This window comes from Epinephelus moara, chromosome 6 (assembly GCF_006386435.1).
Source record: "Epinephelus moara isolate mb chromosome 6, YSFRI_EMoa_1.0, whole genome shotgun sequence".
Classification (NCBI taxonomy): Eukaryota; Metazoa; Chordata; class Actinopteri; order Perciformes; family Serranidae; genus Epinephelus; species Epinephelus moara.
In genome coordinates, this window is record NC_065511.1 from 40,641,172 (window position 1) to 40,667,706 (window position 26,535).

General features: G+C 42.5%; 1 protein-coding gene across 1 annotated transcript in view; it reads right to left on the reverse strand.

Annotated features, from left to right (window-relative positions):
• Positions 1-5,942: 5,942 nt before the first annotated feature.
• Positions 5,943-26,535, reverse strand: part of bcan (brevican) — a 39,633-nt gene continuing 19,040 nt past the window's right edge. The window contains exons 2-15 of the mRNA XM_050046665.1: positions 26,170-26,252; positions 25,235-25,627; positions 21,444-21,618; positions 20,863-20,990; positions 20,046-20,339; positions 17,904-18,839; positions 14,181-15,032; positions 12,377-12,598; positions 9,848-9,952; positions 9,572-9,730; positions 7,579-7,661; positions 7,208-7,352; positions 6,777-6,959; positions 5,943-6,409 (exon numbers count right to left, since the gene is read on the reverse strand). Of these exons, the coding sequence (XP_049902622.1) occupies positions 6,276-6,409; positions 6,777-6,959; positions 7,208-7,352; positions 7,579-7,661; positions 9,572-9,730; positions 9,848-9,952; positions 12,377-12,598; positions 14,181-15,032; positions 17,904-18,839; positions 20,046-20,339; positions 20,863-20,990; positions 21,444-21,618; positions 25,235-25,627; positions 26,170-26,252 (3,892 nt within the window). The 3' untranslated portion in view covers positions 5,943-6,275. The remainder of the gene's footprint in view (positions 6,410-6,776; positions 6,960-7,207; positions 7,353-7,578; positions 7,662-9,571; positions 9,731-9,847; positions 9,953-12,376; positions 12,599-14,180; positions 15,033-17,903; positions 18,840-20,045; positions 20,340-20,862; positions 20,991-21,443; positions 21,619-25,234; positions 25,628-26,169; positions 26,253-26,535) is intronic.

Sequence of the window (26,535 nt, forward strand, 5' to 3'; positions counted from 1 at the left end):
GTACACGGTTAAATCAACAGACATTTAACAACAGTGAAAATTTAGGCTACAGTGTATTTCTCTCATTGGATCAACTTTTACTTTATTATCTCTACTTGTACATTTATTATGTGTTCATTAGATTAACAATTAACATCACCTGCATTGTTACAGTGTCTATTACAGTACCTCTGTAAAAACTAGAAAAGATACAGTAGATGAGATATTGTTGCATCATCGAAACATTTGTTTTTCCGGATTGATCCCCGAAGATCAGCCATCAGCTCTGAGCCAGTACAAAGACATCTAGATACATTTAAAATTAAACTCTGATTAGGAGACTGTGTGCTAAATACACTTCTGGCCAAACACAGATACAGTACGGTTCATATCAGCAAACCATACAACAGACACACCCGAATAAAAAGCACCAGAGGACAAGCAGTTTGCACTCTTCATAAAGATGTCACGTGTGCACACAGAAAGTCAGGTGGTGTTTCAGCGCTGTGTCGGTGAAATCTCTTTATGTAAATAAAAATAATATCAAAAAGGACTGAGGGAGAGGACGCAGCCTATTTTCTCTCCAAGAATAAAACAGTGGTTACATTTTCAGCACACCTGTATTTTGAGAAAACAATTTATCTGCTCGCGTTTAAAAAACAATAAAGATATTGACCTGAAACACAGTGGGACTGCAGGCCAAAAGAAAAGCATTGATTCACATTCACTGGGATGGCCAAGGTTCTGTCTGATTGCCTGTATTGACCTCAGGTGTGATCTCTGATCACTGGCAGGAATCTCCTCCACACACAGGTGACTCGTTAGGTGTCAATTAACAGAGTGAGTGAGCTTGAGTGCTACATACAAGATACTCAGATGCCATTTCCCCCTGGCATTAATATATAACCTGTACATGGATGTATTATATGAAAATAAAATACATGTTTATTCAAGTGTTAATCTGCCTACATGATTTGCAAAATCAAAATAACTACAACACAGTTAATACCAGGTGTAAAACCAAAGGCATGTGATCAGATGTCCGTATCCAGATAACGTATCCAGGTACAGATGAGGTTTATACCAGGTGGACATTTATGTCAAAGTTGCAATTAATTGAAAAACATGATTTCTGTATTAAAAAGTCCACAGAGTTTCTACACCCTGTGCAGCTGCATCATATCACACCGTAAATAGTGCTTTTCCTCCAGCCTAATCGTCAGCATAAAATGCTGGCACTGTACATTTCTGTGAACCATGAATACGTTATGTTTGTACATTTCATACGTATCATATCAATGTTAAAGTTGACGTAGTTCTATTAATATAGTTCTATTATTATGAGCTAACTTTGTCATTGGGAGGTGGAGGGAATGGTGGATGGCTTGACAACTAGGAGAAGCACCTGCAAAGCTGCAGACTGCTGTTTGAGACCAACAAACGACCAGTCGGATTTAGAACGTCATTGCTGTTTTACCAGCTGTTTTTAAGCCACCAAACATGAGTGTTTTAACAACCTGTTGCTGTTTTTCCACCAGGCAGAGTGGCACGAAAAGTGATTGTTGTCTACCAAGACATTGCTGCATCTCCTGCCAGGATAGTGCCACCAAAACCCTGTATTTTCAGCCAAAACCTGATCTTTCCCTAACCATAACCAAAAGTTAAGTCACGATACAATACTATTGTGATTTTCAATATGTTGCAATATGCTGAGTATTGCAATAAAATCTATTGCGATATATTGTGATTTATCACCTTTTTTCAGCTGTAAGTTACGTCCCCAAAGGAAAAACATTGTCAACATCTGTTTTATCTCATAAGATAAGGGTTTTAGTCTGTTCATCTCACCTCAGCCATTTTTTGCAGCAGCCAAATGCATCTAGTTTACTTAATAGTGTAAATCTGTATACTAGTGTAATTTGTTTTGTACAGTTTAGTGATATTTCTTATTCATAGTTTCTTTTTATCATATTTCTATAGCTGTTGTTTTGCTGCCTTGTATTCAACTTATACATTTATTGCACTGACTCTGAGAGCTGCTACCTCAATTTTGTTGTACTTGTACAATGACAATAAAGAGATTTTGATTCTGATTCTGAAAAAGCAGTTGATTATATTATTTTAGTAGGCTACCTTAAGTTTAACTTGTATTTGTAATATTAATAATTCATATAATAAAACATGTGGCACTGGCACTGTGTGACGATATGATATCCCCACACAAAAATATCGCAATACTACCCTGCATTGATTCCCCCACCCCTAATAACCAAGTGTTTTTTGTGCCTAAACCTGACCACACGTTAACCACAGTGTTGTTGAAACTTAAAGAAATGTCAAGTTTCAGTGTATCTGATACATAATAGTTTTAAAATGTAACGTATCTGTGGTTTGCAGAAACGTTCAATGCCAACATTTATTCTGATGATTGGGTTGTTTCCTCCATACAAATTCTGTGGGTGCAGTTTTTTCCTACAGTAGACTGTACATACATGTTGTCAGAGGTTCAACACACATTTAAGGTATGCTAAGCAGCAGAGACTCTTTTTTATCTTGCTGTTGAGTACAAGTGAGGTCGGGATTTTTTTAAAAGGTAGAAACAAGGTGTCAGAGCATAAGCAGCACACATCCAAGAGGAAGCCACAAAAATCACAGACACAGCGCTGAAACAAAAGCAAATATAGTGAGGCGAAACACAAAGCAGACAGAGCTCGTTCCAAAATAAAGTGAATCTGGGTTTGGCTGCTTTCACTTTCACTGGTGAGCACTGAAGGAGACGATGAAGAGCGACGAGGTGGCCTGTTATCTGCTGGACAGGTAGGTGTTTAGCTAGTTTGCTTAAGTATCAGCTTTTCAATTACAACAAATGTCATGTTCCTATGATGGTACAGTAGCAGCGCAGGGAGGAGGGGCCAAGTTTGATTGTTGTGTTAAGAGACTACCCAACAATTCCTGCGGAGTAAACCTTAACATGACCACATTTATTTAAAGACTTCAGCAGTCTGTGGGGAAATAAAGAGTATCAGAGAGCCACTGCAGCAGCAGCTCTCAGCACTGATGCAAATCTACTAGAAAGAAGGAACCTTCCAGACTGCACGTACAACAGTCTTTAGTGAATTTCAGATCAATTGATGCTGAAAATTAAACTGCAAACTATTGTGAACAGCAGTCTGTTAAATGCAGCATGTACGGCACCAGCAGTCAAATTTATGAATTCAACATTGTCATAGAGCAGGTTCATTTTCACTTCTGCAATATCCACTTTAAAAACGGTTAAGTTACAAAATGGCTGCTGCTGATGAGAGTAAAGCACACCACATGTGAATAAAGAAAGGATGCTCCAGAATTATATTTGTTTATAAATTCTCGTGAATCCCTCGGTTGGGTCATAATCCTTCCTATCACCTAACTCTTGCTTGGTTTATGTAATATTTAATTTGGCTTATTTAGGCCAGAGATATACCTGCTTTTAACTCTGTGTTCATGTGTGCTTGATGGCTGCCTCGCGTATCCTGCGTCCATTTGTAGCGTTGTTTGTGCACGTCCTCAGAAATTAACGCGAGGCGTTCACAAGATGCAAGACATGCATGAACATTAGAGGCAGTGTTGACAGAACGAGAGAAATATACCTGCCACTGTCAACTTGTGCTTGATAGCTACATACCATCTACGCCAGGGGTAGGCAGCTTTGGCTCTGAATTGGAAAACAAATTCAACTAAAATGTGTGTCATACGTCTATATCCTGGCACCTTTTCCTCCAAATTTTGCCTCCAAGCAAGGCTAGCAATGGACTCCAAATCCATAAAAGTAAAAGTCTTGGAGGAAAATAAAGAATTTAATGGTGCATGGACAGATTTGTTTGCTTTTACTGCCAATGCTGCGATGTTAAAGTACCAAATAATCATAAAGCAGAGGAGCCATCTTGTGGTAAACATTTCCGAATGCTCATTTAGACCTATTTTTTATGTTGATATGCTAATTTAGACTTAATACGCAGTGTTACCACTAGGCTCAAATATGTTCTGTGGCTCCAGGCCGATTTGTTTTTAATTATTTTTGGTCAAAATGGCTCTTTTGATACTTGAGAGTGCTGACCCCTGATGTGCGCTCACCCGGCTGTTGTTTTGTCTTTTTACACGGTGATCTAAAGGCCCTGACACACCAAGCCGTCGGTCAAAATCGCCCTAGTTTTTGCGGTGTGTCCCGCACCGTCAGCACTTCAGCATCTGCGTTGGTGGCTTTTCGGCTGATTGAGCATGTCGAATCGGCGGCGGAGCTTGTTGATGAGAGAGATCACTCTGATTGGCTGTTCAGGTTTTATTTCCTCGCCCCTGTAGCGAGTGAATCTGCCTGTAGTGAAACCGGGGCTAACCGGTGCTTCCTCCTCAGGCTCCACTTCACTCAGCTGCCCCACAGACCCGCTGCTTCTTCACACTTTAACCTGAATAACAAACCGGAGCTAGCTGGGAGCGGCTAGCGGAGCGTTAGCCGCAGCATGACCGGAGGGAAGCACAGCCAGTTAGCCTCCGCTAGTCTCTGAGCTAGCCCCGGCTCTCCGTTTGGATCCAACCGGAGCACCGAGCCCTGGTTTGTTATTCAGGTTAAAGTGGGAAGAAGCAGCGGGTTTATCGGGCAGCTGAGTGAAGTGGAGCCTGCGGAGGAAACACCGGGACCGTCTGGATGTAATAGTCCGTGGAGGTGCTGCGGTGCTCGGCTGCACAGATAGGAAACCCCTCGGCTGACAGGATGTACCACTCTGTCACTCCACTACTCTGTTTATCTCATGCATTCCTCAGACTTCTGGTTTCCCTTTTTGCGTTATTTCCTCTCACGCAGGCACAGAACATACGTGCCACTTGGCCGTCGGATGTAGTCTTTGTAGTGTGTTCAAATGCAACTGACACAGGGCGACGTGAGGCGATGTAGACGACGCAACAGTTGGCTTTCGTCACTGCTAGATCTTTGATGTCGGTTTGGTGTGTCCACACCTTAAGTATAAACAATTAATCATGTGCTCCATTCACACTGGGAAGTCGCAATTTCTGAGTTCCCAGTTAGAATTTTCAACTGAAACACCCCCTGAAGTCAGATTTCTGACTCGGAACGTCAGAGGAACCTCACATGCCCTGACCTCAAAATTTAAAGATGGCTGCTCCATATATAAACAGCAGTGAAAGCTGTAATAATATACTGTTCATTAGCACTTCGGTCTTATTTGTCTCACACAGAGTCCTGCCCAACTTGTATGTGTGGACATGCTGCTGTGGTGTTTGTGCAAAACTGGTATGGCTAACAACATCTTAGATTTTCCAACTTGTTGTCTCTGGAACGTGGTCAACTCACGTGACGTCATTCCTTGCTCTAACCTCCAACTTCTGAGGTAAATGTAACACAGCAATAGTGACCTCTTCGACTGTCGCCATGTTTGTTGTTTACATCATGCAAATCCAGAAGTTTTATACAGTCTGAGTTCTCTGTTGCCCTCTAGTGGAATCCTCCAGTAACATGCCCAGTGCATAGACGAGTATGGGAAAAATTCTATGTGAACGCGTGGTTAAAAGCAAGTATATCTCCGGCGTTTGCGTAACACAGATTGATGACATGTACATTAATGTGATTAACTGGTATTTTCAGCCTGATTAGAACTGTATCTGACATTTTAACGTATTCTGATGCTGATAACTGACTCTGCAAAGAAATAAGGGAACTTGCGTGTTCATAATCATTTTGTTACTTAGATTCCAGGATGTTTTTATGACTGTCTCATATCAAAGGTGTCTCCTGTATGAATGTTGTCCTTCTGTGTGAACGTCAAAAGATAATAGAGGATTTGACCAACTGTTCAGAGCTGAAAACACAAATTAACAATTAGAAAGTCTTTAAATAAAAAAGGGGAAGATGGATGTTGAATCAAAGTGTCTGATATAAATTTGCTGTTTTGAACAGTGTGGAGGATCCGCTCTTATCTCTTCATACAACTGTTTTATAAGAAATGTTGGATGGCCTTTTTTTCAGGGATCTCGGGATCAAGAAACATTCAGGCTTGGAGTGTTTTTTTTAATGTGGCCAAATTTGCTTTAAGTTTCTGTAACATTCTTTATCTAAAGAACACATGTTTGGATTCAAGTTTTCCAGATTTTCCATGACTGTAAGATCTGTGGCCTTGACGTGACGTTAAGATGAAAGATTAGATTCGTACACTTTAACACAGACTGGACAGGAAAGTCTTTGAGACACAAGAAAACGGGGAAACCAGGAGGTGAAATATTGTTTCGTAAAAAAAGGCAGGATGGCTTCAGACATTCCACTTAATGTCCCAGAACAGTGGAGCTGCTTTCTCTGTGGCTGATCCCATCACCTCCATGGCCTCCATCACCACCTCGTGTTGGGAGGGAAGTGAGGTAACTGGGTCTTCTTCCATCAACGGGGCTGAAGATGGGAGACAAACAGAAAAGTAAAGGATCACAGCCTCAAAGTTTATCTTGTTCCAGTTTTGGTCATTTTGCCATTTTTACTACTTCTGCTCCATACAGTACTCCTTTCAACAAAGAACACTTCATATTTAATGTTAGATATTTCATCCAGACTGGTGGGAGGGCATATTAAGGTGGTGGTAGATAAAGAATTAACATTTTTGATGATGCATTACACATTCAGGTCATTCTGTGATTCCATTATAAGGTTTTTCTGTTTAAAGTATTTTAGAAACTATGTAGATCACACACACTTATTAGCCTACATTTGTTTTGGTAATCATAGCTATGGCTTATCAAGGTCCACCAGTTAACGCACTCACTTGGGATGCAGGCAATCAGAGGCTCTTCCCATTGGCCACCGGGCAGGCATTTGATGACCGGATTCAGTTTCTGCACAAAACCGTCCTCACAGTAGTACCGCACCTTGGTGTTGGTCTCGTAGCGCAAATGTTTCTTCCCAAACACCTTAGCGTTGGGAACTTTGGGGGGCTCACCGCAGGATGCTGTTGGATGGAGGAAAAATGGAGAGACAACTTTGCCTCTTAGGGCTCATTTCTCATTTCTCATTTCATTTCTCTAGTGCCATCTATTGGCTGTATCTTTGCCAAAATAAAGGATACATGAGGGCAGTGACATTTACAACGTATCTATTCTCGTACGTAAAGGAAGTATAAATGAGCCCTCAGATCGTCACCCTGTGGTGCTGATTTAAAAATAGGACTTAACAAAGAGAATATGCAGGTGAACTCACAGATGCCCTTCTTGCAGGTGTAGGACAGGTGGTAGTTGCACGGCACGTCGCTCCAGCGGCCGCCGTCGTGCCACACCATCACCGCACAGTCCTCACCTGACAGGAAGTAGCTGTCAGGCTGACCTCTGAACCAGTTCTCATAGAGCTGACAGAGAGGGCAGAGCAGATTAAAACACAGTCACATCAAGGAACACGATGCAAAGCTTTGACAGCTTGGCCACTCATAGGAAACAATTAAAAAACTCCTGTTCTTCTCTGGGATTGACGACTAAAACTGGACTTGCTGGACTGTAAGTCTCACATGTTCTATATTCTCAGCAGGTTGAATACAAAAAGTCAATGCAGAGTTATGGACACTCGGAAGAACTCACCAGAGGGTTCCCGTCCGACCAGCGGAAGTCTCCCTCGATGGTTCTGTCATTCAGTCCGATCCACTGATATTCTCTGTATTTGTCTGAAAATAAAAAGGTGTGAGGAGAGAAATTAAGAGAGAGCTCACTGCCCTTTAGCTAGATCATAATTTATTCATCTATTTATTATATAAACTGAATATTTTGGTATTTTAAATGCGCTGATAGAGACGCCAGTTATACAACACTGCTTTTGAAATTCTTCTGAAGTCGACTGCTTTTGTGAAGACGACTCTTTTACACTTCCTCTCCAACAGTCTAAGTATCAGTCTGTTGTCTCCATAGTAACTGCCCGCAGAGTAAACCACCAGAGGAATGTCAGATTTCTATCTCCACGCCTCGTTGCCAGACGAAATACAGACACCGACTTCAAAAACCGTGACATTTTCGAGGAAAAACTGGCTTCAACAAAAGTGGAGAGATGAAAGGTCGCTGTTGTGTCTCGTCTGAGAGGCTTCGCTGTTTAAACAAACTCTGCACTTTGGGTTTTTCAAGAGTCTGAATCGGAGGAATGTTAGAAAAGATCACTATTGATATGTGCTGTGGGAAGTATGTCCGTCCCTGTCAAAGAGCCTTTTAGCAAAGGATGAACCCAACTGCTCAAATGTTGCTGCGTTCAAGGACGCCTCGACACCTGAGAGCTGGTGAACAGCTGGATGAAACAACCAAATTCACACCTTTCACATCCTTTTATATGCCTTTAAATATATTGTTACTTTTAATGGTAATGTTGAAGTAGGATCTTATGTTAGACAGAGAAAAACAGTTGGTGTGAATGTCCAGGTATGCTGTATAACTGCTGCAATTAAGTCTTAAGATCTGCACCTATCAGGTTTTTTTTAACATCAGAGGGAGTTTTGAAACTTTGACAAAACACTAAGGGACTGTTCTTTACTATTCAGAGGTGCGGGGTGGCTTTTTTATTTTATTTTTTATTTCAAGCCTCCCTGAGTGACTGGCAGAAAAAACACGACCCTCCCGCCACCATAAATTAGTTATCAGATTTTTAAAACTAACCCTTCGATGTAGCTTTTGCAAATGGTTGATTTTTGGCCAAATTTTAAATGAGATGTAGAATAGTGATTAGAATATGTGATTTTAATGAAATGTCACTATTTAAGCTCAGATTTGTATTTGTTATTTTACTGACAGAAGCATCCGTCACACATGATGCATCCAAGGACTGTTGGAAATGTGAAAATCAAGCAAGCCATTTCCCCAGCCAATGAGAGAGCGCAGGTGCCGTGCCCGAGCGTGTCCGAGCGTGCACCAGCGCGAGCCTTGCCTGAACCTCTTCTGTGAAGCCTTCTTCCGTACCTCCGGGCTCCGTACACCCGGGAGAGTTGAGCCTGATAGGAGGGGCCGAATCTGAATGTGTGTTTACAAACAGTGACTGGAAAATCCTCCAGACCCTACCTTTAAAAAGTGACACTTCCAACGCCGGATTTGGAGTGAATGCATCCTAAAGTTAATCAAGTGTTTGCCCTGATGGATTCACTGTGTCAAGCAAATATTTCATAGATCTACCCGCTGATTTTCAAAATAATTCAAGCCTGAAAGATATTCATGTAATCTAAAAAAGTATCATTTGCTTTCTGTAGAAGTGGTCGTCAACAAAACAATCAGAAATGTATGTGGTTGTAAAACATGCAAAAAAAAAAAATCTAAAGTGAGTAACGTCACTGGTTGAGTTGAATCTCAAAGGACTGAATCAAAGAAATATAATTTCACTACACAAATTATAAAGTTCAAAATGGTCATTTTCTTCACACATTGATTTGACACACACATCACACAAACACATTTACTTACTAACTAGCTCAGACGTTCCCAAAATCTGTTTCCTGTGCTTTGAGAAATGACATCTAACTCCAGAAATCAGATGAGTTTCACCTCCAGGTCACTAAAGCATTGATCTAAGCGGATGGTGCTCTGCAGGGGGTTCATGATTTACCGTTGATGTAGTCCTGCTCCTCAGGGGTCATGACAGAAAGTAGATGTCCTCCACACATGCGACAGTGCTGCTCAGCCGCCTCCCAGCTCTGCCTCTTGGCAAAGTGACGGTAACAAAAGCTCTGAAACTTCTCCCAGCCGGGCTCACACACCTCCACGTCTGCAGGACGGAGACAGAAGAGAAACAATATTAAGACTTTATTGACGTATAAATCAGTTGGAAATATTACAGGAAAGATGATGTGTCTATATGTTTATGAGACAGTTGACACTGAACCTGTCTGGCACAAGTCTCCTCCATAACCAGGCAAACAAAGACATTGTGTTGATTCACCGTCGACACAAGTGCCTCCATTCAAACACGGGTTCTCCAGGCAGGAGTCTGCAGCCATGTGAAGACAGTGGTGATTAATAACAGAGGTTGTTTTTAATATGTATTCATATTCAGTATCTCAGATATTCAGATAAGAAACTGTCTACAGATAGCCCATAAATTAACCTTTATAATTACTTATTTCATTGAATCTATTTGTCAAGGACCGCTTACAGGTAAAAAACAATCTTATACTTTGTACACGAATCAGAAACTTTTCCATCTGAATCAAAATTATATTCCACACATTGTTTTATTGGACTTGATGGTATGTTTGTTTTAAGAGTATGAGTCCTGCAGCCCATGAACACATTCAGAGGAGAACCTTTTACTGCCTCATGTATATCCATTCTTAATATCGTCTTTTCACATGCAAATGCCCTACATGGAGGGACCAGCAGAGGGAGCTGTTACATCAGGTGTGACCCACTGCTCTCAACTACCATTTCTTCTCCACATTAAGACCCTGGGGTTGTATTCACAAAGCCTCCCAGCTTCCCAGTGACAAAATTCTTAGAAAATTCCTCGAGATATGTTTTACTTTTCTATGAATTTCCCCTTGAAGTTAAGACTAGATTAACTAGATAAACCATTAGGAGCAGGGAGAGGGACTTTTAAGAGTTTCTTAATCTGAGGAGAAACTGGTGGAAAGACAAAGAGGTAGCAGAAATATTCTCCAAACACTGGATGACAGTGAGTAACTGAAACACTATAGATTACGCCATGCAGGGTTTATGTTTGTGATCAATCTCATCAGAGACACGCTCACGTCTCCCATCCAACGCAGTAACGATATAATGTCAGAAATAAAGTCATCATAAGACAAAGATATTTGGAAACTGGGAAAATGTGTCAGTGCAGCAGTGGTGACTTGAGTCTGTCTCAACCTTCCATCAGCAGAGTGATCACACTAACAATGGCAACACTTTCACAGTGTCATATTGTGATACAGTTCATTTCATGTGGGTGTCCTCACTTTGCAGGCTCACAAAAGGGCAACCAATGACATCTGTTAAAAGAATGTGTCACATCTAGCAACAGGGTTGACCACGCCTCCTCACTGAGGTCAAAGTTTCTGTCCCCCCAGCAGGACAATCCACCATCCCACACCATAAACACTGTTCAGGAATGGCCCAAGAGAATGGGGCAAAGACCTCAAGGTGTCCACCTGGTCTCCAAATTCCCCAGATCCTAATGTGATCATGCATACGAGGGACGTGCCAGGACAAGTCATAACCCTCAGGAGTGAAACAATTCGTCAGCAACACCCAGCTGCCAGACACTACAGGACACCCCCTGAAGTTGCATGCTGTTTGACAAGTCAGATCCAAGTCCGACCTAAAGAGGCCCCACTGTGGATCAGGGGTACCTCTGGGGTACCAGCACGTCCCACAGAGGCTTGATTGTGGAAAGTTGGGATCTGGGGAATTTGGAGGCCAGGTTAACGCCTTGAGCTCTCGGCTTTTCCTGAGCAGTTTTTATAGTGTGACATGGTGCAATGTCCTGCTGGGGGGCCTACTGAGGGGGTGTACTTGGCCTGCAGCGGTGTTTGAGTGGGTGGAGCGCGTCAGGTGGCATCCACATGAATGCCAGGATCAAAGTTTCCCTGCAGAGCATTACAGTGTAACAAGATGATCAATGTTATTCACTCCACCTGTCAGTGGTTTTAATATTTTGGCTGATCATTGTGTATATTGCATTTATATTTAAAGCACAGCACTGGAGGGTAGCCTACAACAAAGCCTGTCAGTGCACAGTGTAGAAATATGAAGTATGAGACAAATAAAAACTTAAAACTCCACATTTAGCATCAGCATTCATCATTTCATGCTTCTGAAATGAAGACTTGTTGAATTACAAATTTTACTTCGAACATTAGCCAAATCAAATGAAAGTACTTTTTAACAGACTTGGTGATGTGCATTTTTTGCTTTAAGTGAACAAACACTGTAACTTCAAACTAACATGGCATGAGTGATCTTTATGTTGTATTGTCACAGTGACATATATAAAGTACTGAAGGTGCAGCTTTGTGTTCATGACTGGGCTGAGACTTTTATCCTGTACGATATAAAAAGTATGTTATCAAACAAACTGAAGGTGCATTTAAAAAAAGGAAAGAAAGAAAATCATTTTAATTTTTAGATTTTTTGGTTTTTGGTCTTTTAAAGAATGAGTAATATTTTTAAAAGAAAGACTGTTCTTATGTAACACAGTGAGGAGACACCTGCTGTGTGTTATTCTCTGAGAATTAACTCTGAATGAGGACCTAATCTCTCTGTTGTGCTGAGTCAGCTGGAGGTGTTAAATTGCGAGCGAACATAAAATCCCTCTCCTGATTGGGCCTTTTCAGAGACAGATGTCTCCCCCTCTGCTTCTAACAGCAGCTGTTGTTTCTGTTGTGTGCAGCACTTTGTGTCAGAGCACAGGTACCTGACATGGCTCCTGGTCTGACAGCAGACACTTTGGCAGCAGGCAGGGACGCAGCCAGGGCGGGATACTGTGGGAACATGGTGGGAGCAGTGATCGTCACATCGCTGCTGTCGGCGGCATGAGTCGGAGCGTTGGTTTCCTCCTCATCGGCATGCCACGTGCAAACTTTAACTGGAGGCTCGTTGGTGCCGCTCTCTCCCTCATGTCCCTCTGATCCATGTTCTGTAGAGACAGTTTATTGTTAGGGACTGTTCGTTACTTGTGAGGCGGAGGGGTGGTGCAAAAAGGGGAGATATGTCGAATAATGTTTTAAGTACTGGGGAGGGACATTTTTTATTTAGACTTAGGGGAGGGGCATACCACTTTAAACAGTTATGATTTGGACTTGTTTTACAGGCAAATTAAGGCATGTGTTGTTGTTTTTGTTTGTTTGTTTTTATCACCAAAATTACACCATTTATTATAGTCAGAAACTGTAAAAACAGAAATTATCCTTGGATTTTAAAATTCCCAACAGTCCTTGGACACGTCATGTGTGATGAATATGTCAGTCAGAAAAAAAAATAATAATCTGAGTTTAAAATAATGTTTTTTATTTAAAATCACTTTATTCTGTGTTATATAAAATTTGGCCAAAATTAAACTATTTGCACGAACTAACCACCATGCACAATAAGAGTGAAAAATCCAACTACAGGATTTCGTCTTCAACTTTTAGCTTTCAAACATGGAAGGGTAAGTTTTAAAAGGGAGGGTCATGCATTTTCTACCAGTCACTCAGAGAAGCTCAAGGAGGGGAGGGTCAAAATTAAAACAAAACAAAACAAAAACAAAACAAAGCCACACCCCAGGCATCCCCCTCCTTTGATAAATAAAGAACAGTCCCTTACATGGTCACAGATTATATATAAATGCAGACAACTCGACCTCAAGTGCTTTTTATACAAAAGAATGTGACTATATATTTATTTATTTATTTATTTATTTTGGCCACCGACAGTGGCAGCAAAGCCTGTCGGTGAAGTAAATCACTCTGACTGGCAGTTCAGCTCAGCACACAAGACGAATTCAGGAACAAAACAGAAGTGAGGAAAGTAAACAAAGAGCTAAAGTCTTTATCCACTGAGCTTTTTAACAGAAAAGTTTCTTGATGGTTTGTGTTTTTGTTCACTAGCACACATTAAATATGCTCTGTTCTGTCAACATTTAATTGTGTTGTAAATGTGCTAACTGGCTAACTAGCATCATGACGGTCTTCCAGTTTCCCTTTTTGTAAGACGAACACAGACTACTGCCAATCTGCTGGTGTGGAACGTTCTTTCCTCCCACAGAGGCGCAGAACATATATGATGGTTGACCGACTGCTGTGGTCTTTACAGTCTGTTCATGTGCTACATTTTTGGCTAAAACGCAGCGATATCTGGCCACGCAGCAGGTTTGGTGTGTCTGGGCCTTAAGACCTACACAGCCGTGGACAAAAAGGTGCGAGTGCATTTGCTACTAACACAAAGAGTCTGTCTGAAACCAGCAATGACAGTGAGCTGCACTGTGCTCTGCTTTGTGCAGCACTTCCTGATGGAACCAACAATTGTTTGACCTTGTTGGTTAAAAACTTTTTAATTTCTTCAGTTAACTAATCAATTCATGACCAATTATTGCAGCTCTTTTTACAATACTTTTGATTGAGGATGGACGATGCTGCAGTGGTTTCAGAGACATATTTTCTAACCTTCTTTTTCCTCCACAAAGAGCAAGCTACACTTGTTGGTGCCCCTTTTTTGGTGGACTATTCCTTTAAACTCACCATTGATGCCAGCAGTGGTGATCTCAGTCACGACCTCCTGCTCGTTAGAGGCATCATCAGATTCCTCAGTGACAGGCAGCTCAGCGCTGTGTTCCTGCTCAGAGCGAGACTCCTGTAGTGTGGAGGAGGAAGGCTCTGGCTCCCAGCCGGGTGTGAGGGTCAGATGAGGGATCAATGTGATTTTTATATCTGATGAAGATGATGGTGGATCAGTGGCATCCTCATTGTCATTTTCCTCTGAAGTGTGGTCCGTTGAGTGAGCTGGATTTGTCAGCAGCAGTTCCGGTGTCACCTCTGGGCTTTCTCCTGAGGATTCACCTGATCCCTCTCTGGCATCTCGCTCCGTCCCCTCCGGATCACTTTCTGTGATATTTTGGGGTGTGTTGAGAAATACCGCTGGGCTTTCTCCTAATACCTCCTGTTCAAGTTTGTCCTGGATGTCCTCCTGAGGTTCGGCCCCAGATGAAGTATTGCTTTCGGGTATGAAGGTTATAATCTCTGGGGAGCTGGCTTCAACCTCCACAGCAGGTGGAGACAGGGTTACAGATACAGGGGATGTCATCAGAGTAACTGGATCACTGTTTAAGACCGGAGCGTTCACACTGGAGTCGTCTGTGGCTGCGATGACCTCTGCTGTGGCTGTGATGACCTCTGCTGTGGCTGTGATGACCTCTGCTGTGGTTGTGATGACCTCTGCTGTGGAGACGTCTTCAGGGTGGAAGTGTCCGCTCTGGTCTGTTTGATCATCTGGTGCTGTCTCCCCTGACGTGCCATCAGACTCCTCATCAGTATGATCGACCAGGATGGACAACTCCACAGTTACTTCTGGGTGCTCCGTGGTGTGATCATCACCTGTCAAGAAAAAAGGGATCATCTGAAATGAGATTTTAAAAACATCTTTTCCTGCAGAAATTTAGTTTGAACATGGAAAACTCCAGCAGGACATAAAAAAGAAGTTAATGATAACAATGCAGGTGAAGTGTGTGCTGTCATTTGTAGACATGTAGGCTACTTAATATACTATTTGCACTTTATTTGTGAGGATATGTTTGTAGCCATGTTAGCAGTGAGGCTCTAGGAATGCCGACGTTGGGTCAAAGTGAAATATCTCAGATGGATTGCCATGAGACCCCACTGCCACAGACAATGACAGTCCCTAGTAAAGATGAATCTTAATGACTCTGGTGATCCCGTGATTTTTCATCTAGCACCACTAAGGCTGGATATCACCGAAGGCCCTGATACAGTATCATATCACCACAATACTTAAAGAATAACTTTGGCATTTTTCGATCTAGACCCTATTTTAATGTGTAAATTGATCGAAGAGACTGATGTGACCAACAGTTTTGAAAATTGGTGCATTGTTGAGCGAAACGGGCAGCAGCCAGCAGCCAGCAGCCACGGGACGGGCTGCAATGGAAGCACATGGGGCAATTGTACGCCGTCACTGTATCTCAATTAAAAGTGGTTATTTTCACCACGGACAGGCTCAGATTGTTATTGTAAGTGTGTCTTTACCCCTTACTTGATCCTGTCTGTTTGTCCGCACACCGTCTAACTTGTAAGTTTTCTACAAGTTTTATTCATCTCGTCCTTCTCCTACGCACCTGTTTGAAAATAGATTTGCAAAGTGTTCGTTCGTTTAAGGAGTATAATAATCAGAGTAGTTTACAGAAAACGTATTTCAGTGTTTTCTAAAACATTTTCAATATTATGGATGATTATCCAGATGATTTCAACACCGTGGCTTTGAATTTGATCGCATGAAGAGAGGACAAGGGGCTCGTACAATATCTAACATTACCATCATCATTCCCTGCCAGTAGCTAACGCCTTGATGTGTGGGAAGGGCAAATGTAAGCATAAAATATAATAAAATATATTATAGGTCGTATAATACCGAAGCATATATATTTTTCTACCACACACACTGCAGCATAGATAGTTTCAGCTTGTTGATATCACTTATTTTATTATTATGAGTATCAGCTGATGAAATTGGGTAATCAGTCTATACAGATTTGTTATTATCAGTACTGAATCAGTTGATATTTTGCGCCTCCTAATCGGTTATTGATTAATTGTTGTCGTTATCCTGCCATGCTTTCATATGTAATGTTATGCAATGTACACATAATAACGTTAGCTAATAGCATTAGCCTGCCTCCACTTGTCTGCAGCAGGTAAATTTGCTCTTGGAACAGGAGGGTTTTTTTAAAAAAAAAAGAAAATTAGCTCTGGATTTCTTCTCCTCTTTGAGATACTGTAGTCATCCTGATCAAAATGGTCACTGCAGACCTGCAGGTCTTCATGCTCAGTGTGAGGACAGGAGAGCAGGATCCATTTGTAGCACAACTAGCCAAAACTTCAGCGTGTCCATTTCCAACAAAGATAGTTGGTTGGTGACAGCTGCTTGAAGTACAGCTCCCCATTTTGTCGGTGCAGGTTGGAAATGTGCAAACACTAAACACTCTTTGCAACATAAGCATTTTACCTCTGTGTGGGTGTAGGGTCACAGATACCATAAGAACACTTGCAGTCTCCCAGCTTCATGTCCTGCAGCTGGTTCCCCCTCTGCTGCCTGTGGTCCCTCTCTCTCTACTCACCTGCTATTTGTCCATATAAAGAGACACTTCAGACACTTATAATGACAATCTGAGCCTGTCTGTGGCAAAAAGAACCACTTTTAATGGGTATATAGTGATGGTGTTCAGTTGCCCCATGTGCTTCCATTGCAGTCCATTTAAATATGTCTTTCTACTCATTGATCCCTCCTACACCAACGCTGCCACATAACCGCTGCTGCTGGCCAAGCTTTACCTCCACCACCCCACCCTTCACCATTCTAATTCAGAGTCCTAACATGGCTCTAAGGTTTAATGGTATTTAATGTCTTGCTTGGTCCCACTCTCAGCATAGCTTGCTTCTTTTCTAATCTAGGGAGCACCTCAAGAGTGGAGCCCTCAGCACCAAACACAACTGTATTTCCATTTGTTGCAATAAATGATTAAATCTAAGACAAGTGTTACTGACTGAAGAATATTATTGTGATGTAAAACTTTGTGTTATGCTGAGTATTGCAATAACATACACTGCAATCTAATGTAACTTGTTATCTTTTTTTAATTGCAAACTATGTCTAGATCCGTTTGACCTCATAAGATAAAGTTTTTAGTCTTTTCGTCTTACTTACAAAACGTACCCAGTGGACAGAAAAGTAAAATATGACAAAAAAATCCAGCGTTTCTCACACATTCATTTATTTGTGATGGCCGGCTATGATTAAAGAATCGGCTGCCACATATTGACTTTCTATTTTTGGAGCTTGACCGTTCATTAGTTGCACTGTTGGAATATATCTACACTCTTGCAGCGCAGAGCATACTCAGTGCAAAGTGAAACGTAACCGTTCATTGCCCTATATCTAAAAATTTGCTTTCACTCACAAACAGCTGCTCCTCTCATCTATCGATCTGATCTGATCAGCTCTGAACAAATCGACTGATTAATTATCCACCCTGCAACTCAAACTCTACAAACTGCTGCTGCTGAGGATGAAAGAAGAGTTCTGTCTGTGCTGCGTTCATGGACCCACAACAACCTCAAAATTTAGAGATACACAAGATCACACAGGAAAGAAAAAGAAAAAAACTTAAAATAGTTTTAGCCTTAATGACAGTCAAATATCAGGTCACTATGACATCTTCATTGTACACATACCTGAATCAGACGTAGGGACCAGCTCAGAGGGGGAAGAGGTGTCCACACCAGCCAAACTTTGAGTCACAGTGTTTTGTGTCTCCTCCCCTCCAGATGCCTCTTCTGTTGGAAGGCTCTCAGGCGTACTGTTGTCAAAGGATGGCAGCAGAGTGGTGGAGTGAACATCTGTTTCCTCGGTGTGGGGTGAAGAAGTCACGGCTGATATCTCCTCAACAGGCCCAGCGCTGGCCTCTTCTGGCTGCCCTGAAACATCATAAGAGGTGCTCAAGTAGACGAGCTCAACTTCAGAGGCGAGTTCCAGGTGGTCATCTGGAGTGTGGTCCTCTTGAAGAACAGGAAGGTCGCCCTCCTGAGGAGCCACTGGAGAGCTGCTGAAGAGCTCATTTGCATCAGTTCCAGATGTTGCAGTAACAGCTGGCGTATCCAGGCTGTCAGTCACAGAGATATGATGCTCTGAGGGCTCTCCGCTCTCTGAAGCTGTTGCATCAGTTGTGGGTAAAGTGGAGTTTTCACTAACAGTTACTACGCCATCAGCCGTTGGATGAGTCGTTGGAAGTGTGTGAGACTCTTCGTGATCTGTGTCTGTGTTTTCTTCAGGTGCAGGCTGATAAGACTCTGGGTAGCTGGCCTTCTCTATGACCTCGTGCACCTGATGCTCAGCTGGAGGAGTGACAGTCTGATGAACATCCACCTTCTCATAACCCAATGTTGGGGAGTGAGCCTCCACCGGGCCCTGCTTTACGGGATTGGCTGTCTGGGCATGTTGGACCTCTTCACCCTCCTTAGCCGTCACCTCGCTCAGGCTGAACCCCTCCTCCTCCACCTCCTCCACCTCCTCCTCTGCAGGATTAGTTAAGAAAACAATGTCCTGGCCAATGTCCTCTGGCTCCGTGGCAAGAAAATCCTGAGGAGATTCTGTGTAAGGGCCATTATGGCCTGGAATAAAGAGCAGAGTTAGAAAATGTTATTCATAATGTTCGGGATTTGATTGGACCTACTCCTAATGCCACTACGGGAAAAACTTGGTTGAGAGTTTAGCAAGAAAGCTCATTAGCATGTAAGAAAGAAGAAAGAGCATCTGTGATCTCCGTCACAAGAGTTAACAAGTGGCAAGCGACACTAACTATAGCATTTGTGGTTAATCTGTACCAATCAGCCTTAATTTTACCTTCAGCCAAACCAATTTGGATGAACAGCAATAGAAAACACTAATGGAGCAGATGTATGCTGGTATATGAGCAAGTTCTTACAAGTCAGCTCCCAAACTATCCTTGATAAAATGGAGGGAGCGAGAATGATTTAAAGGATAACTTTGATGCTTTTCAACCTGATCTTTTATCAGTCTGAAGGAGTTTTTCCACTGTTCTCTGTGTCTCTGGGGAGCTGCTGCAAAATCTGTTTTTCACCCGCAAATGGAAATGGTGCGGTCCATCTGACAGAGGGTTCAGATGCACGATGCGCAGAACTCACAAGTGCCACTACTGTAAACACGTGAGGCAGACTGTAACCTGACTAGCTAAGTCAGAATGCCTCACCAAAAATCAGGGACTCCTCGAAGAAACAACACAAAAGAAATGCAAAGAAGCAGCAGGTATGACAGGCAGAGCTGAAGGTGAGAAGTGAGGCAGACGGTTTTTTAGCAAATAAAATCTGCTGTAGTGGGCTCAGTTTTAAAGCTACAGTGAAGGTACAGATATCACATTAAATTAGAGGACCCATTGGAACCAACCATGTGATGTTATCTAGTCAGAAAGGGGACCAAATAATGCTCCAAAGTTAAGCTGAAGTTTGGCGAGGGAAAAAGGAACATTGCCATTTTCCAAAATTATTTCTGTAGACTGGGATCACTAATCAGTCTTGCACTTACATAAATCGGGTATGACTGGAAAACCAAGACAGCCATATACTCTTTGCACTATCTCAGTTCTGCACACTATTTGACCAATATTTGATTAAAGTAAAGTCCATGAGAATATGAGGACAGACAAGAACAGTTGAATATTCTTTTAGAGGAGGAACAGAACCGTGTTTCTTCAACTCTCCTATCCCCCTAAGATTTATCTTGCAAACCCTCAGAGGGGCCAAGAGCCGGATGAAGAAAATAAACCAGGATACTTAATAAAAACAACATAGTTTTCATACTTCTGAAGCAGTAGACGTCGTGTCGAGTGTGAGCCTCAGGGAAGCCAGTCTGGTTGCTGTAGCGATACACAGTTCTGACCCCGGGTTCACCGCCTCCACAGCGCTCTCTGGGGGTGACGATGGGGTAGCGCACACTCCCGTCTGCCAGCCAGCCCGGGCTGCAGAGGTTCAGTCCATCATTCCAGGCTGCGTACAGCTGAGCTGTGGTGACCAGCTCGGCCCCGTGACTCAGACAGTAGGCCTTGGCCTCCCAGAAGGTGAAGCGCTGGGGGGCAGAGCCATGGAACACTTCACCTTTACACAAGGAGACAGGTGTCAAGTTCTGATGATCTCTGGCCTGTTACCTTGCTGTGGTACTATACTGCCATGAGTATATAAACAACATTATATCATTTTTCGTAACCACTTATCCTGTTAGGGGTCACGGGGGCTGGAGCCTATCCCAGCTGACACTGGGTGAGAGGCAGGGTTCACCCTGGACAGGTCACCAGACTATCACAGGGCTGACACATAGAGACAGACAACCATTCACACTCACATTCACACCTACGGACAATTTAGAGTTATCAATTAACCTGCATGTCTTTGGACTGTGGGAGGAAGCTGAAGCACCTGGAGGAAACCCACGCTGACACAGGGAGAACATGCAAACTCCACACAGAAGGGCTCCCCCACCCCAGAGTTCGAACCAGGAACCCTCTTTCTATGAGTTGACAATGCTAACCACTGCACCACCATGCCAGTTTGTTTAAATTTTAAAAAAAAAAAAAAAAAAAAAAATTAAGTACATATTAAAAACTCCTTTTGGTTGTCTTACCATCGATATTCTCCACGTAGCAGTAGACGTCGTACAGCTCATCAGGCTCTAACAGTCCATAGTTCCTCACCCCCGGCAATCCATCCATGTCCCCAAAACAGCCCTCTCTTGGTGTGTGGATGGGATATCTGTGGAGGGAAATGTTGCACTGAAACACCAAGCACCTCTTCTGTTTTGATGGCAGCACTCCAAACATCACGCTAGTTTGAGCTCTTCTCTGACTGGGTGTTGAAGTGGGGAGAAATGTTTGGTTTCAGATGAGATGAGTGCCTCTCAGCTGCTGGATGATCTGTGTGTTCTGATGTACAGAGCATATCAAATGTTAGCTGGCTGAGAGGTCCACTATCAGACCACGATGCTCCCTCAGCCACACGGACAGCATCGTGTCACTGTTCCAGTTTACTGTTGTTGTTTTTGTCGAGCAACATAAAGGATTTGGGCTGCTGCCAAATGTACGCTGAACACCTAAGTGTCTCAACTTTCAATTCTAAATAATACAAAGTGCTGAAGAGGCCTCTTGATCCAGAGTTGAGTGATGTGTCCTGTTTGACATTTGGAGCATTTCTCTCCGAGGCGCTCACCTCACTGAGTGGTCTGAGAGCCAGCCTGCATCACACTGCTCGTATCCGCTGTGGTAGGCGGCCAGGAGCTGCTCTGGAGTGGCAATTTCAGCCCCGATCTCCTCGCAGGCCTCTCTGGCCCGCTCAAAGGTGAAGGCGTAGCGGCTGGATGCATCACGATAATGGAACACCACCCCTGTAAAAAAACAAACCAGCAGCTGTTGTGAACTCTGTCCTGTTTATGTCATTCTGCAAAAAAGGCATCAGAAGAGGGGCGACATGCAGGACGCAGGAAAAGTAAAATGTTTTCATCAACCCCGAGGACAAGATTAAACAATTAAGACGCACAAACACTTCTGATACAACCAAACTTTTATTGCTGCTTCCTACCAAAGATGTAATTTGTATTTTTTGTGATTAAATAATTTGTCTCTGCTGATCCATGTGCACCCTGTGGTGGTTTTGTCTGTCACTATGGTAATAAAGGCCCAATCCCAGGGTCCACACTCCCTTTGAGGCGTGTTCCTGCTAAGTCAGCGAGGGCTTATAGCTGTCTAGCTGTCAAATCATCGAGTGCATGAGGACTCTCTCTCTCTCTCTCCTTGACATTTTGAGCCCTTCATGCACACTTTGTACATTGTTGGAGACTTAAAGTGAATAATATTCAGATTCAGATTCAGATTTTTATTTGCACACCACACAGAATCAACATGTGTCAACAGTTATACAAGTACAAGACACAATTGTGTGGAGTGCCAGGTCTCCCATGAAGCTATTTAAAGCTTATGGCGGGAACCTGATCAGGAAGATGAGTCAAGATGTATAGCAGTGACATGGTACAAGACATCTTACAAACACAAAACATATTACAGACACAAAACATAAAACACACAGGACAAATCAACATACATTCCCAGATCAGTGAAGGATGCTATACATATAAATTAAGCATTTTTTGTTTCAGTTTCTTCTTAAAAACAGAGATGGATTTAGATGTTTTCAGACTCATCAAGCCCATTCCAGATCTGCAGCCCCCTGGTTGTTATGCTTAGAGTAGTGCATTTCAGTCGTCTTTTTTTACCGTGTATAAGATGTGTATTTCAATTCAAGTTATGGACAACTTGGTATATTGTAGCAGCATTTTGATGAACATTGAACTCAGCAAGCCTCAGGAGATTATAGTTGTGGAAGAGGGAACGAGTGGGAGTGTTATAACCAGACCAGGTTATGGCTCGTATTATTTTCTTTTGTAAACTTTCTAATTTCTTCAGGTGACTAGGGAAGGTGTTGCACCAAATAATATTACAATAATTGATATGAGACTCAAGCAAGGTTTTGTATAAGATAAGGAGAGCAGGTAAAGGAAGAAAATATCAACGTTTGAAAAATAGACTAGCATATTTAGACAATTTAGTTAACAGATGTCAATGTGACATTTGAAATTGAGTGACTCATCTATGAGGACCCCCAAGAATCTTGTTGACTTTACTCTTGTCAACTCCTTGCCATCAATCTTGAGATGGATATGATCCACTGTTTTTTTGTTAGACTGGAATACAATAAAGTTAGTCTTGATGATGTTAAGCGATAATTTGTTACATTTAAACCAGGTATCTACTTTTTGTAGTTCAGCATTAAATAGATCTTGAAGCTCATATGAGTTGTTATGGGACAGGAATAAATTTGTATCGTCAGCAAATATAACTTTATGCAGTAATTTAGAGGAATTAACAAAATCATTAATATAAAAGATGAAGAGCAATGGTCCCAAAATTGAACCTTGGGGGACCCCGTATTTGACATTTTTTGAGATTGATAGTTGTACATGTCAACATACTGTTGTCTATAATGTAAATAGCGATTAAACTGACGTTGAATGTTTTATGCAGAACATTATGATGTCACAGTGACTTTGATCTTTGACCTTTGGGATATAAAATGTCATCACTTCATCATTTTATCCTGTTAGATATTTGTGTTAAGTTTTGTAATACTCAACGTATGAGTTATGGCCCAAAACATGTTTTGTGAGGTCACAGTGACCTTTGACTTTCAGCCATCTAATTTGTCAGTTCATTCTTCAGTCCAAGTGGACATTTGTGTCAAATTCAAAGAAAAATTCCCTCAAGACAATTGTGACACATCGCCTTTAAGAGAATGAGACGGATGCAAGTCCTTGTTCCTTGATCTTTATCGTAGTTTATCGTTGAGTTCAAGGGGACATTCGTGTCAGATTTGAAATAATTCCCTCAAAGTTTTCTTCTTGAGATATTGTGTTCACAAGAATGGGATGGACGGACATGCGAACAGACGGAGGGACAGATGGACAACCAGAAAACATAATGCCTCTAGCCACAGTTATCGTCAATGCACAGGTACATCAACCCACCTTCTGTATGCATACTGAGTCCTGCTCAGAGAGGCTCAGAAATCAGCATCTGTATTTATTGACATTCTGATCATAAATTAATTATTTGATAACCCAGGTTATGATTATGATGTCTGTTGAACTATGACAACTATTTATCAGGCTACATGTTTAGGGGAAAATTGAAATTATTAGTCTCACGTGACTGAATGGAAATAACGACAAATGATGTAAAATGAATTTCTTGCTGACAGACTCTCTGACGTTAACTGTATCCATAAAGAAATTAATTAATTGGGGAAATAACAAATTGTGAAAAGAAAAATCTCTCTAATTAAGAAAGAAAGTTGATTATGGTCATTTTGTTGTTCAGATTTTTAACTAGATGGTAAAATCAGAAAAATTAAAAAACGTGGCAGTGATCCATTTGAGTTTAATCTGTTATCTGTTGTCTTCACTCTGGTATGAAACTCCACTGATGTTGTGATGTATCAGATCAGTCCGATCAGCTGCAGAGTCTTATCAATAACTGATATTCAATAAGGGGGCATGCAGCTGACAGAAGGTTTTTGTGAGTGCTACGCTTGTGTTTCCTCGCTCATGGCTCCTCAGAGTAGAAATAAAAGCTTTGAGTCGGCCTTTAAGCCAGTGCCCCTGAACAACTTCAAATGAGGATCAAGGAAATTTTAAATAAGAGATTTGGGTCCGTATTGACAAGAGGTGAAACAACACAGTCTGTAGATATTATCATGAGCTGTCTGAACATATGTTTGAATTTTGAACAGCATATGATGAGGTGCCTGTCAAAAGGATATGAAAAAAAAGTCACGGGGCAGCTGATGTTAAAATTAGGGAGAGATTTGCATTAGTGGGAGATGATCAATAGCACGGACAGCCTGAGAAAGACCAGAAATTTGCCAGGACAGTTTTGGAGCTGCTTATTAAACCCATAAAATATCTTGGCTATATCTAATTCCACTGCAGAGGAATATCCATCTGGATGGAGTTTTATAGTAGCTAATGACTGGTTGTCTACAACTGGCTGTCGGCCACCATTCAGAAGGATATATTAGAAATTTTGGCAAATCAGGTCCACAGACAAATTGTGTCTGAGGTAAGGGGGCACACATTATTTGGACTAACGAAACCACCAATTTATTTATGTATGAGCATATGAGCATTTTCCTGGAGCTCCTCAGTTGCCAGAATAACTGTTTGAACCACATGTATGTAAAATTTGTACCTTATTATGTGGCGGACATGCTGAAAGGCTTCAGCAACACTGTGGTTAACATGTGGTTAGGTTAGGCACACAAACCACTTGGTTATGGTTTGAAAAAGATCATGTTTTGGCTTAAAATACCTGCTTTCAGTGGCACAATCATGGCTGGAAACGCCGCCCAAGTCTTGCTAAAAAATAATTAGTTTTGTGTATGTGTCTCACCTTTGACCTTGACCTGAGCCACGTCATCAGCGTCCTCCAGGCCCTGCTGCACCTCGCAGCGGTAGAAGCCGGTGTCGTTCTGCCTCAGGCTCTCCAGCCGCAGGGTGAGGTCGGCGGGGGAGTAGGCGTAGTTGAGCAGCGAGGCTCTGTCTTTGTAGGCCTCGCTGACTCTCACCCTGTCGCCGCGGGCCACCAGGATCTCCGTCTCTCGGCCCTGAGTCAGCACGCTCCATTTTACCCGGGGGAGGGACAGCACGGCGTGGCGGCCGTTGGTGGAGGGGGATGGCGGTGGATGGGCCAGAGACACCAGGCAGGGTAACGTCAGAGAGCCGCCCAGCACAGCAACCACAGGCGGGGTGGTGGGGATGGTCACCTGCAGCAGCTTCGAGTCATCTGAGGAGAGGCAACCTTTAAAGTTAGAGGTGACATTTTGAGAGATATGCTACTTTCAACTGATGAGGCAAGATTGATGCCTCTCTCATGTCTGGAAGCTTTTTCTACACGGCGTTGCTATGAAGTCCCTTCTTTATGCCGCCTGTACAGTTTTACACTGAACCAAACAACGGCGGCATGATGCCACTCCAGCGTGCGATTTCAGACAGCATGCCGGTATCGTGGAATCAAAATCAGTTTGCATTTCCCCATTTTATTTTGCTTTACATGCCATATGTTTCAATGTTATAGAAAAATCTGCCAATATTCTCACTACAGTCCAACTACAGGAGAAGACACTATATCCGTCTGACTTCCTGCTGGGGCACTCGGACGCCCTTGAAAACGGCCTCCGGAGAGTTCGTGTCAGCAAAAACAATGAACGACAGGAAATGATTAAACAGCATCCCGCTGCCCTTTAAGTCAGAGGTCACGTATGATTTAATGGAGTGGTGTGTGTCAGTGGTGAAAAGAGAGGGGGGCGGAGAGGGAGGGGTGCGTACCTGACTCGTGGTGGTGGGTAGAGGACGACGGCAGGACGAGGAGACAGATGGTACACAGCAGTACAGGAAGGGGCACATCCAGTCTGTGGGTGAGAGACAGTGTTTGAACTTGAACATGACAAAAACCTCTGGACTGCACCAAACACATCTGCTGACAAAAGGTAACAACATGTCAAGTAGAAGTGTTGGTAGGATGTGCGTGATCGCCATGGGGACCGAGGGTCATGTTCCCCCCAGTGTACAGAAGAGGGAACTTTGACCCTGTCATCCATCGATACAGGTTCAAGCCCATGTGTTTAATTACACTCAGTCAGGTGGAGGCAGCATTCATTATACTGAGCAAAGAGGTGTTACATACCACAAAGG